General features: G+C 46.6%; 1 protein-coding gene across 2 annotated transcripts in view; it reads right to left on the minus strand.

The window, feature by feature from the left end:
- Positions 1-19,054, minus strand: part of EPHB2 (EPH receptor B2) — a 179,670-nt gene that overhangs the window by 41,771 nt on the left and 118,845 nt on the right. For both annotated transcript variants that reach the window (XM_060205521.1, XM_060205520.1), the window contains exon 5: positions 8,375-8,499. In XM_060205521.1, the coding sequence (XP_060061504.1) occupies positions 8,375-8,499 (125 nt within the window). The remainder of the gene's footprint in view (positions 1-8,374; positions 8,500-19,054) is intronic.

Below are 19,054 nucleotides of genomic sequence, written 5' to 3' on the forward strand. Positions count from 1 at the left end.
CTGCCAGTGGTATATTCTAAAGGACATGAAACCAGCAAAGACTTTACTTGTACTTGGGGATTGAACTTGGCTTCTTTTGCTTCAGTCATCTGCCATGAGAGGGGGTGCTTAACCTGGGTAAAAACTGGTTTCAGAATGAGACACATGTGGAGAAGATCCCAGTCTACTGTCCTAGGCTAACACAGAACCATATAAGTTGACCCAGAGACACAAACCAATGAAAAGCCCTAAGCAAAATAGGCCTTCTTTTTCGTAAGCCATTGGATTTGAAGGACTTTTTTTTTGCAGTACCATCTCCATAATAGCTGACTGGTACACACAAATAGAATTGTCACTGTAAACTCTGAGGGTGGACTGTGAATTCTTGGTGAGAGGAGGAGAGGACCCACTTTATTCACTTTTTGTAACTCCACCTTCCCTGGACACTCTGTCTTTGAAAGCATTGGTACCTCACTCAGAACCCTTATCTGTTTAGCAGTTCCCTACTCCAGTAGTTAAAAACTCAGCACAAGTGCAAACTCTGCTGGGAAGATTACCTAGTCAGGGTTACAGCTTCACTGTCTCCTTTCCTACCTATTATTCTGATATGTATGTCTTCTTTAAGTAAGACTTATGTGTTCTCTAAGGATAGAGACCCTGTCTTGTTCACCTCCAGGGCCTCTAGGCTTGGCACACAGTAGTTTCCCACTAGCTACTGACCTAAGGATTAAGTGAGTGTTCAGAATTTAGTGGGGATAGATGGCATAATGGTTATGCAAAGAAACTCTCATGCCTAAGGCTTCAAAGTCCCAGGTTCAATCCCCCACACCACAATAAGCCAGAACTGAGCACTACTCTGATTAAGAAAAAAAGCATAGGGAATGATGATCTTTTGGGGGTCAGGTGGTGGTGCACCTGGTTGAGCATACATGTTACAGTGTGTAAGGACCCAGGCTCAAGTCTCTGGTCCCCACCTGCAGGGGAAAGCTTTGAAAGTGGTGAAACAGTGCTGCAGGTGTCTCTCTCCCTCAATATCTTCCATTTCTTTCTTGATTTATGGCTGTCTTTATCCAGTAAGTAAATAAAGATAATAATTTTTAAAAATCAGAATTTATTCCAATACTAGAAAGCTGGAATGTAGGGTTTGCCACTAGGTGGCGCTATCTAACATAGGATCTGCTTAGGCTTAAAAAGGGAATTGAGTCTGGGTGAGTGTGGACTAAGTTGTAAATTCCTGACTGAATGAGGAAGAAGGGTAATGGCTGATGGCACTGGGACCACAAGACAACAAGAGACCAACCCAAATTGATCCCTTCTGTGAAGCCAGGCAAAGAACAGGTCAAGGAATTTGAAATTACTTCAAATAAACTCTTTCATTTACTTTCATTGCAGCCTTGGGAAAGAGATTACATTTTCCTGTGCCTGCTTTCTGTTTTAGAAAAAGGGACAATAAATGGCTACCTTTCAAGGTAGTTGTAAAGATAAAACTTGGGCTGGCAGTGTCTGGCATATGAGAGATACTCTGGAGCCATTGATTTCCAAACTCCTGTCACCCCTCTCTGGAGACCCCTTATCTAAATAAGGATAAAGCGCCAAAGAAAGGTTATGAGAAGAAAACCAATATGAAACTCACTAGTTCTGAGTTTGAGTCCTTACTCAGAGACTAAGGGTAATGAGGTACTGGGTGCATTTTCTTCTGAAATCTGAAACAATTCTAACATTTATTTAATGCAGTGCTGGTTATCAGACCCAATGGGTATGCCTCCACCTATTGTACATTGAGCCTCCTCCCTGGTCCAATTTTCACTTTATATATATATATATATATATATATATATATATATATATATATATATATATATATATGTGTGTGTGTGTGTTTGAGAGAGAGAGGGAGAGGGAGAAGAGAAAAAGAGCAACATCAAAGCACTGCTCTACCATCCATATAGTGCCATCTGTCTCAATCCTGGTGCTTTCATGTAGTGACAGGGATTGAACCCAGGGATGGGCATATGGAAGGTATGTGCATTACCTGCTGAGCCACCTGCCTGCCCCATGAGTACATATCTTAAGTTTTTTTTTTTTTTAAATCCCTGAAGTGGGTAACATCTCAATAGACCATACAGGGTGATTCTAGAGATTCAACAGAACAACATGGGTGAAGCTTTTTAGCATAGTCTCTAGCACATATAAGCACAGCACTTTATAAATGTTGGCTATAGGACTGGGTGGTGATGCACCTGGCTGAGTACGTATGTTACAATGTGCAAGGACCTGGGTTCAAGCCCCTGGTCCCCACCTGCAGGGGGAAAGCTTTGTGAATGCTAAAGCAGTTAGGTGCTATCTCTCTCCCTCTCTATCACTCCCTTCCCTTTTAATTTATGGCTGTCCCTATCCAATGAATAAATAAAGATAATTTAAAAAATAAATGTTAGCTATCACTATTGTCATCATCAGCACAAGGTAGAAGAAGTCCTCAGCAAGGTTCATTAAATGAATGAATGATGTGAACTAGAGAGTGAACCCACTGTGCCATGTGGCTACTACTCCAAGTGCACTGGGCAACGACATGGAAACGGCCTGGATTTTCACACCAAGCCACTCCCCTGCCCCCACCTTTGCTCCCTCTGCCTGGAATGTCCTTCCTGCTAGATGCAAATTTTTGCTGAATAAACACATAAATTAACGTGCCCTTCGAGGACCCATCTGCCAGAGGTGGCCTCAGGAATAACTCTTCTCCATGAGCTCTTGATAAACAGAGCAGGAACCTGTATGCTTTGTGACATCTGCCAAAAGAGTCCACCTCCTGAGGACACTGGAACTGGTGGAAGCGTCAGCCCTGGCTTGGCTAATGCCATTGTTAGTGGCATCCAGAAGCCTTTCAGCAAAGTGGTTGTCAGCTCTGGGCTCCAGGAAGGCTGGGAATCCCAATGGAGCTGGGGAAAGTCCAAAGGGAGCACATGCTCCAAAAATGCTCTTTCGGAAGAGGGAAGAGAGGAGTGGGAAAGAGAGTAGGGATGGGTCCCCATATAGACCTCAAGCTCAGTCTCTCACTTCCTACCTAGAAAGATCTGGAGCACTCATTAAAGAAATCAATCACAGGCACCAGGAGGAATCTGAAGTGTAGGTAAGAGTCAGTGGACTTGTCAGATATAACTATCCCCACAGACAGGCAGCCTGGCTGTCTCTCCCCATGGCAGGCTGACTCAGGAAGGCAGAGGTGGTGGCTGGCATATCACAGCTTTGCTTGAGATGTCAGGAAAAGAAATGGGCCTCAGTACCTCTCCTCTTCTGCTGCCACCACTCAGACTCTTTCATCAACGCCCTTTTCTTTCTCCCCTCTATGCCGGCTGCTCTCCCAGATTCTATCCTCTGATTCTATTTGCTACTCTGCATATTCCTGTCTGTGCTTGGTGAGACTTTCCTGCCCTTGCAGGTACCACACCTACACCTGGCCCAGGAAAAGGTACCAGTCCCCACTGGGAGTCTTTCTTCATATTAACTTGGTCCCCCAAGTTTCAAAATATTGGTTGAAGCTGTCAGCTTCTTGCTGCCTCTTGCCCCCACATCTTCGATTCTATGCCACCATAACTTCTCACATGGTGTCTCATGAGAGCCCTGCACAGGGTCTATTGTGTCCCTGGGGCCCCTTATGGCCTGTTCTCTACATAGATCTTTAAAGTAATGTGAGTCATGTGGTCCTGGAGTTGGTGCTATGGCAGAAACACTGGATTCTTAAGCATGTACTCCTGAGATCTCTGGCAGCACATGTGTCAGAGTGGTGTCTGGTTCTCTTTCTTTATCCTATATATTCCACTAGTAAATAAACAAATTATTTTTAAAAAGTAATGTGAGTTGAATCACATCATTCTAGGACCTTTCAGTGGCTTTCCATTACATTTGAACTTAAATTCAGACACTATAACCCAGCCCTGCCTCTCTCTTCAACTGTCTCCCCTGCTTATTTCTCTGTTCATATTCCTCTTGCCACACCTGCCCTTTCTGTTCCCTGAATGCAGGCTGTGCATTCCTGCCTCAGGGGTTTTGCACATCTTGTTTCTGCCATTTGGAGTAATTTTTCTCTCATCATTTGTCCATCTAGTAAATTTTCTGCATTTCTTAAGGCTCAGCTCAAATATCACCTGGATAAAGACTTCCTCTCAGCCATGAGTGCCACCTTGGTTCTCCATGGCGCCTTAGTGGGCACTTCTGTGACTTGTATCATATTTTATCTCGTGGCTATTTATGTTAGAACCACTCTTTTCCTGGGCAGTGAAGTCCCTGAGCCTTCTGGGCATGTCTAGTTGCTCTAAGTACTTCCAATACCCAGCTCAGGGCCCAACTGAAAGTTGGGAGACAGTAAATGATGAATGAATCAGGGTCCATCCCCTGCTGGCAGATGCCTAGTTTCTTCTCTGCACCCATGCCCTGCTGGAGAGACTTAACAGAGTAGGGCCATGTCTCATCACAGTCTCAACTCAGTTCTGCTCCTTACTCCAGCTACTTTTGCCTGAAACTCTCCACCAGAGCCAGCTCCTGTAGACCTCTGAATAATCCTCCTGGGAGAAGTCCAAGAGGCTCGTGGCAGCCAGAAGACATGCAAGAGCATAGCTTCAAATCCTTACTCTGTCACTTAGCAATAATCTGTCTGTGCCTCACTTTCTGCTGCCATCCTCTGGAGCATATAGCACTGCTGTGATGATTGATCAGACGAAGGAGGTGGTGCCTGCACCTAATGAGTGCTAACAAAATGTGGGCAGGTGGTGGCCTATGGTCCTGCACTCTGGGGAGGGACCGGGGGATGCCTGGGCAGCAGCAGAAAGTAGGACAAGCTATCTCCCAGTTCATCTCCCTGGCAGACTCGCCTGCCTCTCCCCATCTTGGAGGAAGTGGGTCGTAGGCAAGACCCGCGCCGGGATTCCTCATTTCCGCTCTCGTCTTTGGGGACAAACACTTTTAGTTTCATTTAATCATAAAGCTTCTTAATTAGGTTTTTTTTCTTTCTAAATTCCAGGTTGCTAAACTGTCCCTGCCGGAGGGGGTGGAAGTGTTGGCTCCTGCAGGGCCTGGAGTCTTTCAGCCCCAGGAACAGCTGGTCCAGCTACCAGGAGTGCCTGGCTCCTTCAAGGCCCCCCTAGGGCCCAGTGAGGGGTGAAGCTGCTTCCCTTCCAACATCCCTGGATCCACAGAATACCTCCTGTGTGCCAGGTGGGGGAAACAGCAGATATAAATTAGCAAGGGCTGACTATTTAGCTCCAAGGGGATTGGTAAATACCTAATTACTCAGCAACATTAAAAAAACATAGTTGTGTGGTCTGGAAGGTGGCACAGTGGTAAAGCACTGGGTTTGCAAGCATGAGGTCTTGAATTTGATCCCTGCACAGCATATGCCAGAGTGATGTTCTGGCTCTCAGACTCTCTTGTGAGACAATTAAGTTAATCTTTTTAAAAATTACAGTTATTTTGAAAAGACATCTTTTAAAAAATAAGTATTTTTTTACCTTTTCTTTAGAGTTAAAAATTTTTTTTTTTAAAAATTATCTTTACTTATTAGATAGAGACAGCCAGAAATTGAGAGGGAAGGGGGAGATATAGAGGGAGAGAGAAAGACAGACAGACACCTGCAACACTGCTTTACCACTTGCAAAGCTTTCTCCCTGGTTCCTTGTACATTGTAACATGTGCACTTAACCAGGTGCATCACACCAAGCCCTTCATTTTTTTAATCTTTAAAAGATTAAAACATCTTTAAGAAACTTCCCGTGCTGCATTGGCGAAAGCTTCAGTGCTGTGGCATCTTTCCTTCTGTCTCTTTATTTATATCTTTCTGTCTGAAAAAAGTTGGCCTGGAGAGGTGAAGCCTCCATTATGAAAAAAAAAGTCTTTAAAAAAAAAAGTATGGGGGCTGGGTGGTAGCGCACCAGGTTAAGTGCACATGGTGTGAAGCTCAAGGTCTGGCATAAGGATCCTGCTTCAAGCCCCTGGCTCCCCACCTGCAGGGGGGTTGCTTCACAAGTGGTGAAGCAGGTCTGCAGGTGTCTACCTTTCTCTTCTCCTTTCTGTCTTGCCCTCTTCTCTCGATTTCTCTCTGTCCTAGCCAATAACAACAAACAACAGCAATAACAACAACAACAATAAGGGTAACAAAAATGGGAAAAAATGGCCTCCAGGAGCAGTGGATTCATAGTAAAGGCACCAAGCCCCACTGATAACCCTGGAGGCAAAAAAAAATAACTGTGATAATGGTTAAAATAACTGTGGTAACTGTGATAATACTATGGAGTATGAAGATAAGCTATGGGGAGCAGGTAAAATTGGGGACCTGCCCTGATCTGGGATATGAGGGGACACTTCTCTGAAGAGGTGAGATTTGAAAGGATGAATTGGAAGCAAGCATGTGCAGGTGAGGGTTGGTCTAGAGGAAATCCATCCATCCACCACCCATCTATCCATTCATCTTTCTTTCATCACTGGCTCCATCACTCACTTCTCTCTCTCACATTCATTCTTTCTTCTCATCCATTGCCTCCTATGGAGACCTGGACACTCACATGTGAGGCACAGCCCACGGGAATAAATGCTCAGTCTGGGAAGAGGAGACATTTGGTCTAAAGGTTCTAATGGGCAGAGCTGAGGGGAGGGCAGAGAGAGAAGTGTGGGTGGCTGAGGAGGTACGAGAAACAGAAGACCTGAAGAGTATTTGGGGGGCATTCTGGGGAGTGGACTGCAGTAGCCGGGGGGGGAAACCTGTGACAAGGGATCACTTATTCATTTGACTGATAATTATCAAGCCAGCCCTGGGTACTGGGAGGAAGGTGGTGCACAGAACAGACATAGCCCTGGCCTCTTGCATGCACTGCCTAGAGCATGAACGAGGGCTAATGATTAGACCCCAGCTAAAGCTAGACAGTTGCTTAATGAGCCCCGGAGATGCCAGAACTGGCTGACCTAGCAATGGAAGTGGAAGTGCCAGGATGGCTGTCAGGAAGATGCCCTGCAGGACTCACAGAGGCTCTCTTCCCCACAGTCTTTAGGGAGCACTCTTCCCTTCACACTGTCTTCCCAGTGGACTGTCCTTAACAAAAGCACTTCCTACAGTAATTTACATCTTAGTCTAAAGGGAAACCTTTCCTAGGGGACCTCCTCATTGTGGCTGTTTGGAGCCTCTGAGAGCAGGTAAGAAAAGGTCAATGGAGAGTTTCCTGGACCTTCCTTCCAGCTGCTTTGTTCTCTTTCCCAGCGTGCAGGCCATATATTCAGGTCTGTGATCCTTGCTTATTGACTAGCAAGGCAGGAGATGCAGAGAGAGAGAAAGCACGTCTTACTGTGTTCAGGGGCATGCACTTTGCTAGGAGCTGCACTGGCCTTTCCTATGCCTCTGCATAGCCTCTGTGAGAGATGGTCTCATTTTCACTCCCAGAGTGGAAAATGAGGTGCAGAGAAAGAAAGAATCTGCCCGAGGTCACACAGCTGGCTATGGATGGAACTAGGATTTGAACCCTTGGCTTCTCCTAGTTTTGTCTCACTTTTACTATACCCATTAGCATTGGGTCCCTGGGTCCTAGAGGTCCCTCAGGGGAGCAGCAAGTGCCTGATTAAAAAGCATAAAGGGGGGAGCTAGGCGGTGGCACAGTGGATTAAGTGCACATAGCAGAAAGTGCATGGACTGTTATCAGGATCCCAGTTCAAGCCCCCGGCTCCCCAGCTGCAGGGGAGTCGCTTCACATGGTGAAGCAGGTCTGCAGGTGTCTAACTTTCTCTCTCCCTCTCTGTCTTCCCTTCCTCTTTCCATTTCTCTCTGTCCTATACAACAATGACAGCAATAACAACAACGATAAACAAGGGCAACAAAAGTTAAAAAAAAAAAGTTAAAAAGTTAAAAGAAAAAACAAAAAGGGAAATTGTCTCCAACCCAGACAAAAGGTACTCAGATCAATGAAGCAAGTGCTTCTGCTGCAATCAGAGTCACACTGGGAAGACATTTCCCTCTTAAGCCTGCATGGGAGTTTTGGGGCTGTTTCCCATTTCTGCTTCAGAATGAGTAAATTAATTAATAATTACTTCTTAATGAATGCAGCTTCACTCCCCCCAAAGTCAGGTTTTTTTTTTTTTATTATTATGCCATCAGGCCCACTGAGGCCAGATGAGAACTGGAATCAAGATGTGGAAGTCTTGGTGGGGAAACGGCTATCACCATTGTCTTATCAAGATTGTTGGCCTGATGCCCTAGAATAGAAAATCAAGACTCAGAGAGATGAAGGCACCTGCTTGAGGCCACACAGTGAGAAGGAGATGTATTTGGTCATTACTTCTGTCTTCCATAGATTCCTAGGTCTCAGCCAGGAAGGTGGACCTCAGGAGGCAGGGTGGGAAGAATACTTGGGAGCACAGATACCTTCTCATAGTACTGAAGCTCATAGTCCAGGATTACACCATTGGGCTGGTCAGGCTGAGACCAAGACAGGGTGATGCTGTCCACAGTGCGGCTCACCTGGTGCATGATGGACACAGCCGATGGAGCTGAAAGAGAGGCCAGAGGTTAGGGGTCAGACAGGCATGAGAAGGGGCAGCTAGCTGCTGGGTCATGCTTAGAGATGCCCAGAGAGAGAGAGAGAGCTGTGGGACCAGAGAGGGAAGGCATCTGACTGAGGTCATACAGCCAGCCTGGGGGATAGGGGATGGTGAGGAGGTGGCAGGGTGCAGAGGGTCTCATGCAGGCTCATGGGTGCTGATCTCAAGGAGTAGTTTCAGATTTCAGCCACCAACTTCAGCCATCCCTGGGGAACCTTGAGCCACAAGTCAGGAGACTCACTGACTGACCCCTTCTGCAGTGTGGTCTGGAGTGAGGTTGGCAAAATGTCATTCTTTCTTTCTTTTTAAGATAGAAACAGAGAGAGAAAGAGGGATGGAGGAAGGGAAAGAAGGAAAGAGGGAGAAAGGAAAAGGGAGGGAGGGAGGGAGGGAGACAGAGAGAGACAGAGAGAGAGAGAGAGAGAGAGAGCTGAAGCTTGCTTCAATGCAGTGGGGCTTGAACCTGGGCAAACATAGCAAAGCAGCACACTATCCAAGTGAGCTATTTTTCCAGCCCTAAATGTTATTCATTCTTTCTTGGACCAGAGGACATAATGACCGAAGAAACTGTGATGAGGGAGAGGAAGGAAGGGGAAGTAGAGAAGGTGAAGAGGTCTTTAATTCTGTCAACAAATTTTCAGTATGTGCCAACTATGTGCCAGTGAATAATAGTGAATAAAACTGCCTCCTCCATAAATACATAAAAATTAACCCATAGCTACAGCTTGGTGCTATTATTTTTTGAGCTAAGTCTCTCATGCATAGGCAATTCTACCTACTGGACTGCTTTTTCATTCACATGGAGAGACAGAGACAGAGAGGGAGAGAGCATAGCACTGGGGCTTCCCCTGGTGCTATAGCATCTCACATAAGATGGTGGGGGATCCAATTGGGGCTGATTGCGTGCAAAGCATGCCCCTACCTGGTGAGCTATCTCTCTTACTCCTAGTAATTTCTTAAAATGTGAAAAATAACATTACCATATGCTCCAGAAATCTCACTTCAAACTGTATATTCCAATGAACTGAAAATAGGCTTCCAAAACAAATACATGTGCACTCATGTTTTATAGCAGTACCATTCACAGCAGCCCTAAAGTGGGAGCACCCCAAATGCCCATCAATAACTGAGAGGATAAACACATCATGACACACACACACACACACACACACACACACACACACGGATATTGTTTGGAATGTGATAATAAAAGAATGAAGCACTCACTTAAGCAAAATATGGAACAATTTCAAGAATATACTATGTGAAAAGACAAGTTAAAGGGTCACACATTCATTTTAAAAAAGTTTTTATAGACACCAGGGTTATCACTGGGCTTGGTGCCAGCACTACAAATCTATCACTCCCAATGGCCATTTTTACCTTCCTATTTTTATTATATAGGAAAGATAGAAATTTGTTTCTTTTTTATTTCTTTATTGGGGAATTATGTTTTACATTCAACAGTAAATACAATAGTTTGTACATGCATAACTTTCCCCAGTTTCCCATATAACAATACAACCCCCACTAGGTCCTCTGTCATCCTTCTTTGATCTGTATTCTCCCCACCCACCCACCCCCACCCCAGAGTCTTTTACTTTCCTTGTCAGAAAGATAGAAATTGAGATAGGAGGGGGAGACAGAGAGGGAGAGAGAAAGGGAGACACCTGCAGATCTGCTTCACTGCTTGTGAAGCTTCCACCCTGATGGCAGGGAACAGGGGCTTGAACTTGGGTACTTGCATATGGAAATGTGTGCACTTGACTGGGTGTGCCACCACCCAGCCATGGGTCACACATTCTATAACTTCATTTATATTCAGGATAGGTAAATCCACAGATGGTTGCCATGGGCTTAGAAATGGGGAATGTTAGATATGGGGATTTCTTCTATGGGGATGGACATGTTTTGGCACCAGATGGAGGTGGTAATTGTATGGCATTGTGAGTGTCTAATGCCACTGACTGTATACATTAAAATAACTATGTGTTGTGCTGTGAATTTCACGGCAGTAGAATCTGCCCACTGATCCAAGAGTGCTGTAGTGTCCTTGCAGAAGATGGTTCCATGTAGAAGGTCAGAAGTCTGGGTAGTGTTCAGTGTTAGAAGGACTCCCAGAAACAATTTAGTCCCATTCCCTTATTTTCCAGAAGTGGAAATAAGTCCAGAGAGGGGCCATAAGCTGCCCAGGGTCATAGGGTAGGATCACAGCATATAGTCCTATTCTTTATTCCTTGCATCAAAATGCATGCTGGCTTGAGTTCTTGCCCCCTTCTTAAATGGAACAACCTGTGTAAAGCACCTAGTATTATGTATCACTCATGGTCTTGTGCCTTTTGCCTATGTTTTCTGAGCTGTGGGTGAGGGGAATGCATTAGCCCATGGATAAATGAAGACACTGAACCATGCTTGGGGATTTCTTGAGTCCTTACAGCCCATGAGAAGGGTGCCAGGACTTGAATCCAGGCCTGCCCTTCTCCAGAGCAGTGTTCATCCCATGAGTTGAATTGGTCAGGGCTGGACTCCCAATCCCCCTTTTCTGTAGGCATCAGGTTCTTATATTCCAGAAGGAGCTAGGGACTCACCAGGGTGAAGGGAGCACCCCAGAGTTTCTCTGGCAGGTCTGTGACAAGCACACTAATGCAGGGGTCACCAATGTGGCTGGCACTTTCACTCACCACCAGATCCTGTTTTGCAGGGACTTGGCACAGATATGAGTATAGACCAGGGACTAGTAGGAGTTCATGGGGAACCTGAAACTTGGTCATACTCCTGTTTCCATTCCTTTCTTCCCAGGGTAGGGGTGGGGAGTGGCCTGATGATCAGATGACCCAGACTGTACTCTCTGGATTACTGCTGTTCATGTGACTTCTGCCCAGGGGCCACTTCGGCCAACTCCATGTTACTTCCCCTATCCCTGACCTCCCTCCTATCCTGCAGGCACAACTGGGGAATAGGGTGCCCCATGCTCCCTGTCTGTCCCTCCCAGCCAGGAGGTGGGTCAGCTCACTGGCCAGTGCAGGCCTGATTAAGTCTGGGATTCTCTCCAGCATCCCAAGGAGCTATGGAAAATTGGCACAAGATACTCCAGATGGTGTGACAGTGCTTGCAAGAAGGATTTGGATCTGGGTCTAGGCATGCCTGAGAGAACCCTGCCCCTTCTACAGCCTAGGGAGTCCACCTCAGTTCAGTTCCTTGCCCTGCCTCTTAGGTGACCCAGAACCCTGCAATGTTCTCATTAGTCAAATAGTTCCTTTGTTCAAAAATCAATTGTTCCCTCCCAAGGGAACCAATTTGAGGGAGGGCCCCAGTAACCACATTTTAATGAGCACCTTCAAAATACTGGGCACTGTGCTCTCTGCATTAAATGCCCTGCATTAAACTATTTAATCTTGCAACAACATATGAAGCTAACATGCTTGAGTCCATTTTGCAGATGGGAAAGCAGAGAATCAGACTAAAGTGCTTTGCTTGAGACAGCAAGATAGTATGTGGCAGAAACAACGAATTGTCACCTAGCGACAGGCAGCTCTGCTTCTCATGCTCCATGAAATCACCTGAAGGATTTTTAGAACTGTTCATATAATTATAACAGGAAAACTAACCTAACCCTTGCTGAGTCCTAATTCTGGTAAACTGCTCCAGGTCTTTGTACCTGTTAACACAGCAGTAAAGAATTCTTACAACCGCTCTATAACTATGATGCTCTTTTTTTTTTTTTTTTTTTTTTTAGCATAGATATGGAGATGGCAGAGAGACACAGAAAGAGAGCACTGAAGCTTCTTTCAATGTGGTGGAGGTCGGGCTCAAACCTGGATTGTGGACAAGACAAAGCAGTGCACTGACCAAGTGAACAATTTCACTCAGTTCAACTACAATGCTGTAAACACTCCCAGTTAGATCAGGAGACTGAGGCTTGGGACTGTTTGGTTACCTCGCTCAGTGGACATGCAGCAAAACCACAGAGGACATGGACTTAAAGCATAGCACAGCACTGGGCACTGGGCACTGTGCAGTCAACCAGGTTCTGCTCACCCGAAATTAACAAGGACAATTGCAGTGTCCTGTGGAGGGGTGGTCAAATGCACTTGATAGCTTGCTTCATCAACTGTGAAATCAGCCTTAGGTAACAGACCTCAGAGGGCCTCAGTGAGGAGGGAATGGGAGAAATTGCACTGAACACTCAGCAGGCTTGCTGGCATTTGGTCAGTGCTGTGAGTGATCACAGTGTCCCTGGGCACATACCATGTGCACTGAGCAGCTAACCCTGCTTCTCAGCAACAACGTGGGATGGGGAGTTAGTAGCTGCTCAGAGAGGCAGGGTGGTTTCCCTAACATGACAGGGGCCTGGAGTTATCTGCTCACAACTATGCTCTCTACTGGCTCTCTCAGTGGCCTCTTAGGTCCATGGAGCATCAGACAACACTAATCCCACAAAGAGGGATAAGGGATGCTCTTATTAAGCCCCACTATCTGCATTCACCTTGTGCTGCATCTTTAGAACCACAGAACCCAGCCAGGCCCAGAGAGGTGGCCCAGTTTATGGCTGGGAACCACTCCTACACAGTCTGAAGTTTTAAAAAGATATAGTTATTGTTATGAGAGAGAGAATGACAGAGGACCAGAGTACTGCTCAGCATTGGCACAAGGTGATGCTGAGGACTGAACCAGCAGCCTCTGGGGCCTCATGCATGCAAGTTACTACTCTAATTGTTGGAACTATTACCTTGGAGTCTGTCTGTCTGTCTGTCTGTCTGTCTGTCTATCTATCTATCTATTGTAGAGTTGTAGAGACAGACAGGTGGAGAGAGGATGTTGACAGTTCTCTAGATGCCACATATGAGTGAAACCACCTGGTAGTTGTCTTTCATCTCTTTACTTAGCAAAATAATTTACATTTCTAGTCCCATCCATTTTGTCCCAAAGGACAAAATATTGCATTTTTTTTTCTGATAATGCAGGGTTTTTTTTTCTCTAGCAATGCTCTACCACTGTGAAGCTCCCCCTCTGTGAGCACTTTCATGTGATGGCCAGAGGTTCAAACCTGGGTCCTCATGCATGGTAATATGTGTGCTCTACCAGCTGAACCAATACCCAGTCTCTTGTACATGCATCAGAACACCACACTGTAAGTGTTTCATTTATTATGTGCCTTAGGCCTGGTAGGTGGTATAGTGGCAGAGCTTTGGACAATGTAAGCATGAGGTCCCTAGTGTGATCCCTGGCACTTCATGTGTCAGAGTGCTGCTCTAGCCTTGCTCCCTTCCTCTGATCTCACTGGATTCCACGAATTGAATAAAAATCTTAAATTTAAACTGTGCATCACAGGTCAACAATATCAATAAAACTGGGAACAAACATTTCCATTTAGAATCACTATGATGCCGGCCTGATGCTTGTTGGTAGGGCTCACAGCCTCATGGGAGAAAGCAGATTTGCTTCAATTCAGTGACTTCTTCCACCAGGCTGGGCACCTCATTAAGTAATGGAGAAGCCATGAGACTAGAACTCAATGTGTGGCTCTGGGGTCCAAGTCTCCAGTGGGGCTTAGCCAAGATGGTCCAGTTCTGTGGGGGGCAATGCAGCCCCCTTCAAATCTGCCCCTGTAATGGCTGCACTTTTCACATTGAAGCCAGACACAGGGAAAAACCAGAAGGTTTTGTGTGCACTCAGTTCTTTTTTAAAAATGTTTTAAAAATATTTATGTATTCATTTTCCCTTTTTGTTGCCCTTGTTGTTTTATTGTTGTAGTTATTATTGTTGTTGTTATTGATGTCATCATTGTTGGATAGGACAGAGAGAAATGGAGAGAGGAGGGGAAGACAGAGAGGACAAGAGAAAGATAGACACCTGCAGACCTGCTTCACTGCCTGTGAAGTGACTCCCTTGCAGGTGGGCAGCTGGGGGCTTGAACTGGGATCCTTCCACCAGTCCTTGTGCTTTGCACCACCTGCACTTAACCGCTGTACTACTGCCCAACTCCCATGCACACAGTTCTGAGGACCTCTCCCACTCCCAGACTGTGATTCAACAGGCCTGAAGCGATGCCCCAGAAGCTGCAATTCTAATAATATCCCAGGTAGTGTGGATGCTGCTCTTTGGGAGCCATAGTTTCAGGAGCAGTGGGTATGGAGCCAGAGCAGGGAAGGGACTTACCCAAGGTCACACAGGCAGAGGTGGGGCTGAGACCAGAGGCCAGACCAGCTAAGTCCTGCCTTAGTAGATTGCCCACACATCACATTGTCTTCCACTCAAGTCTGCCCCTATTACCAGCCCAGGCAGAGGGCTGAGGCTGCTGGGGCCAGAACCTTGAGGAGTTTGCCCTGGTCTGAGGGCATTGAGAACCATGAGCCAACAAAAAGAGGAAGCCCATACAGCTAATTACCACCGTTAATGCCACACCATTTTCCCAAATGTTCTGTGTTGGTTAATGCATACAACACTCATACTAACCCTAGAGGCTGGTGTCATCCTTATGCTGGTTGTATAAAAGAGGGAGTAGAGGCACTGAGCTACGAAGCACCTAGCCCAGAGTCACACAGCTGGCAAGCAAGGAAGTCAAGATCTGAACCCATCCAACTCCAAGAGATCCTCCCCCTCCCATTGGCTGACCAGAAAGGGTTAGAGACTGGTGGACTTCAGAGGGCCTCTGAGGACAGCCTGGTTGGGTTCCCATCCTGCTGCTCTGCCTGGCTCCTGCTGACTCACCTCTCCCATCAGCTGCCCTGGCTCTGGAGCTCAGCTGTTGGTGGAGGCAGACCCCACGCAGCCATGGGGGTCTGGACCCGGTGGGCTTAGCTGGCAGGCTTGAGTTACAGACAGCTAACCCCATGCTGATCCGATAAACCCAGTAACCCTGGGTGTGGCAAGGAGGTGGCATTTGCTGGGAAGATGATCAAGGCGGGCCAGTGGGGGCCAAGCAGGGCTGGCCTTTCTCCTGGAATCCAGGGGGATTAACTGCAGAGAACAGGGAACAGCTGGATGCTCTCTGGATCCTTCTGCTGCCTGCTGCCCACCCTGGGGTGTCAGGTTTCTCTATAAGCTGGCCTTCAGGGAATTCTGGTATTTTCAATTACCAGTCGGGCATGATGGCAGGGGGATGGGGTCACTGGCACCTTGTGACCCCTGTGAGGAGATGGAGCTTCAGGGAGTAAGCACAAAATAGGCTTATGGTTGAGAGGGGAGGGGAGGCTGGCCTGGAGGGCCTGCTTGGCTGGAGCAAGTGGTCAGAGGCCCTGCTGCCCCCCAGCAAACCTGGGAAGCATGCAGTCCCTTACTGTCAAGAGTGAGGACAGTAGCCTCCCTTTGCATGCTCGGTCCCCCTGCAGGGTAGGAAGCTACGAAGGAGATGGTCCCTAAGGGCTTCAGTAACTAAAATCCCTTGGTCACTTCAGGAGGGCAGGTGCTTGGGCTTAGTTTCCTCTCCGTAGTCCTGAGCTCTGAGGAAGGAAGAAGATCCCCATATTTGGCCTCTACCCTTCAGCTTCATGACCTTGGGTGAGAGGCAGAGAGAAGTTACCCAGGTACAGAGCAGTCTGAGGCCCTATCCCAAGCCCCAGGGACTCACGCTTGAAGCCTCTGTGACATACCACCCCACCACAGTCTTCAGTGCTTCCTATTGCACCCAAAATAAAACACAGGTTCTTTAAAGACCATCTGCTCCAGGTCTGCCCTCTGGTTTTCTAGTAACCCAGCCATTCCTCTGTCGACATCTTGGCCCCACACTTTAGACATTTGTCTGGACCCCTCTTCTCCCAGATCTTCCATGGCCAACTCCTCCTTTTCACACAGTCTCTTAAGTCCTAAGGGAGGGCCACCCTGACCACTTTCTTCAGTCATCCACCTCCTCACACTCTTTTCCCTTGCTTCACAGGAGAGCTATTATCTCCCCATACTCAATTCTTTATCCTTGGTACCTGGGACAGAGAGTGACTCAGAATAGGCATTCAATTGTTTCTTAGGTTTTGTGGAAACTATGGTACTTATGGGGAGGGGGGATAGAACTATGCTCCTATGATCTCAGAGTCTTGTAAACTATTACTAAAATCTAAAATACAGTAAAATATATATTTATTGGAGGAAGGGAGGAAAAGAGGAATGAGGAAAAAAGGGATGGGCAGACTCTGTGGCCTTCTCTGCCCCCTTTAGAAACCAGGCTAAGTCCTTGGATGTTGGGGGCTGAGTCCTAGAGCAATAGCCCAGGCAGCATGCAGAGGACTCTATTAACAACTCAGTCTCCCTTAACCTGTTGCTCCCTCAACCTGGATTTTGCTGACCAACAAGTGCCATAGTCTTTTTTAAAAAAATATTTATTTATTTATCCCCTTTTGTTGCCCTTGTTTTTTATTGTTGTAGTTACAGGACAGAGAGAAATGGAGAGAGAGGGAAGACAGAGACGGGGAGAGAAAGATAGACACCTGCAGACCTGCTTCACCACTTGTGAAGCGACTCCCCTGCAGGTGGGGAGCTGGGGACTCCAACAAGGATCCTTAACACTGGTCCTTGTGCTTTGTGCCACCTGCGCTTAACCCACTGCACTACCACCCAACTCCTATGGCACAGTGTTTATGATGGTATCTTACACTCCAGGGTCTATAGTGGGGCTACTTTACCCATATTCACACAACTGTCTTTTGCTCTCTTCTCCTCTCCTCTCCTCTCCTCTCCTCTCCTCTCCTCTCCTCTCCTCTCCTCTCCTCTCCTCTCCTCTCCTCTCCTCTCCCCTCCCCTCCCCTCCCCTCCCCCTCCCCTCCCCCTCCCCCTTCCCCTCCTCTCCTTCTCTCCCTCTTCCCCTTTCCCTTCCTTCTTCTCTCCTTTTTCCTTCTTTTCTCCCCCCCCCTTCTTTCTTTTTTAGAGCAATACTCAGCTCTGGCTTATGGTGGTAATTAAACCTGGGACCTCAGTGCCTCAGGCATGATAGTCTTTTTGCATAACAATTATGCTGTCTCCCAGGCCACACAGCGTTTCCTTAAACCTGTAGTAGTATAGCTGACTTTCCACCCAGTTTCTAAGGTCCTGACCACAACTCTCATAACAGAATTCTCACAAATAAAGCTCCCTCAGAAGATGGATCTTTTTTCAGAGGATCAAGGAGCTAAGAGAGTGATGTGGGGATTGTGGATAGGAAAAACCAAGAACTGGTGCTAGGGTGGCCCAAGAAAGTTTGAGAAACTGTTCTAGAACCCTGTTTATGGGATTCACATCTTTATTTGAGGCTTGGAGAAATCCTTCAAGCTGACAGACTCAGTCACATAATGGCTATGGATGGTCTTTTGGAAATAGCAATCTGTGGAACACATTTTTGAACAAACAAAACAAATAAACAAACAACTAACCCAAAACAAACAGATCCAAGAGGGTCAGAGAGATAGCTCACTGGGTAGAATAGGGCATGTGCCATGAAATTTGTGAGGTTCAGGTTTAAACCCTGGTGCCATATGTTAAGTGCTATGGCACCAGAGAAAGCTCTGGTGCAGTGGTGTCTCTTTCTCTTTTTCTTTCCTCTATCTGAACTGAAAGGCATTCTTGAGAGGGATGAAGACAGACCCCTGGCTTCACAAAAAATCACCACCACCAAAAAAAACTTTGATCCAGAAAATGCTGCTATAATTATTTTTCCTTGAGCCCAAGAGAAGCTCCCCTCTGGGTGGTAATTAGCTGTCCTTTAGTATGATCAGTCTTCTACTGATTTAGTGTAGGTTTAGCTGCACCTACTGGGTGCCACACAATCAATGTGAGGGTCAACCATTTCTATTTTATATACATGGGAAGTGAAGATTAAATCAAGTCTTTTCCCCAAGATTGCTCAGTTCTCAGGTGGAAGGGCTAGGATCAGGACCCAGGTTTACCTGACTCTACAGCCAAGGACATTTTGCTCCCTGCTTAGCTGGTCTTCCCTATCAACAGGACTTGAACAGGCCCTGAGCCAGTAGTCTGTAGGGCTGGCTGGATCTCATCTGTGACTGCCCACTGGGACTCAGTCCTACTTCAGACCTGCACTAGTAAGGCAGGAAGAGAACGAGCATGAAATCAGGTGACCTAGGCAAACTACCTCACCTCTTTGCCTGAGTGTCTCCCTGGTAGAATGGGACAAAGGTGGGGATGCTGGGGTACTAAAGGAAGATCTACATGGAAAATTAGCCAGAACTTGGTGTGTGGTCAGCACTGCTTAGACTTTCAAACAGCATCATGAATAGCCAAGTGCTCTTGAGACAGGCTGGTGATGGAGGAAGGGAGCAGAAGCAGTCATCAGGGTTCAGATCCTAGCTCTCTATGGCCAGACAAGTATGGCCTCAGCAAGCCCTCTGAAGTCTAGGTTCCTCATCCTAATACCTACCAAATCTCTCTCTCTCCCCCCCCTCTCTCCCTCCCTCCCTCTCTCTCTCTCTATATCTATCTATCTATCTATCTATATATATATATAGATAGATATAGATATATAGATATAGATCCTAGTTCTTACCTAGGCACATTGTCCCCAAATAAAACCTTGTTTTCCAAA

The sequence above is a fragment of the Erinaceus europaeus genome, chromosome 13 (genome assembly GCF_950295315.1).
Source record: "Erinaceus europaeus chromosome 13, mEriEur2.1, whole genome shotgun sequence".
Lineage (NCBI taxonomy): Eukaryota > Metazoa > Chordata > Mammalia > Eulipotyphla > Erinaceidae > Erinaceus > Erinaceus europaeus.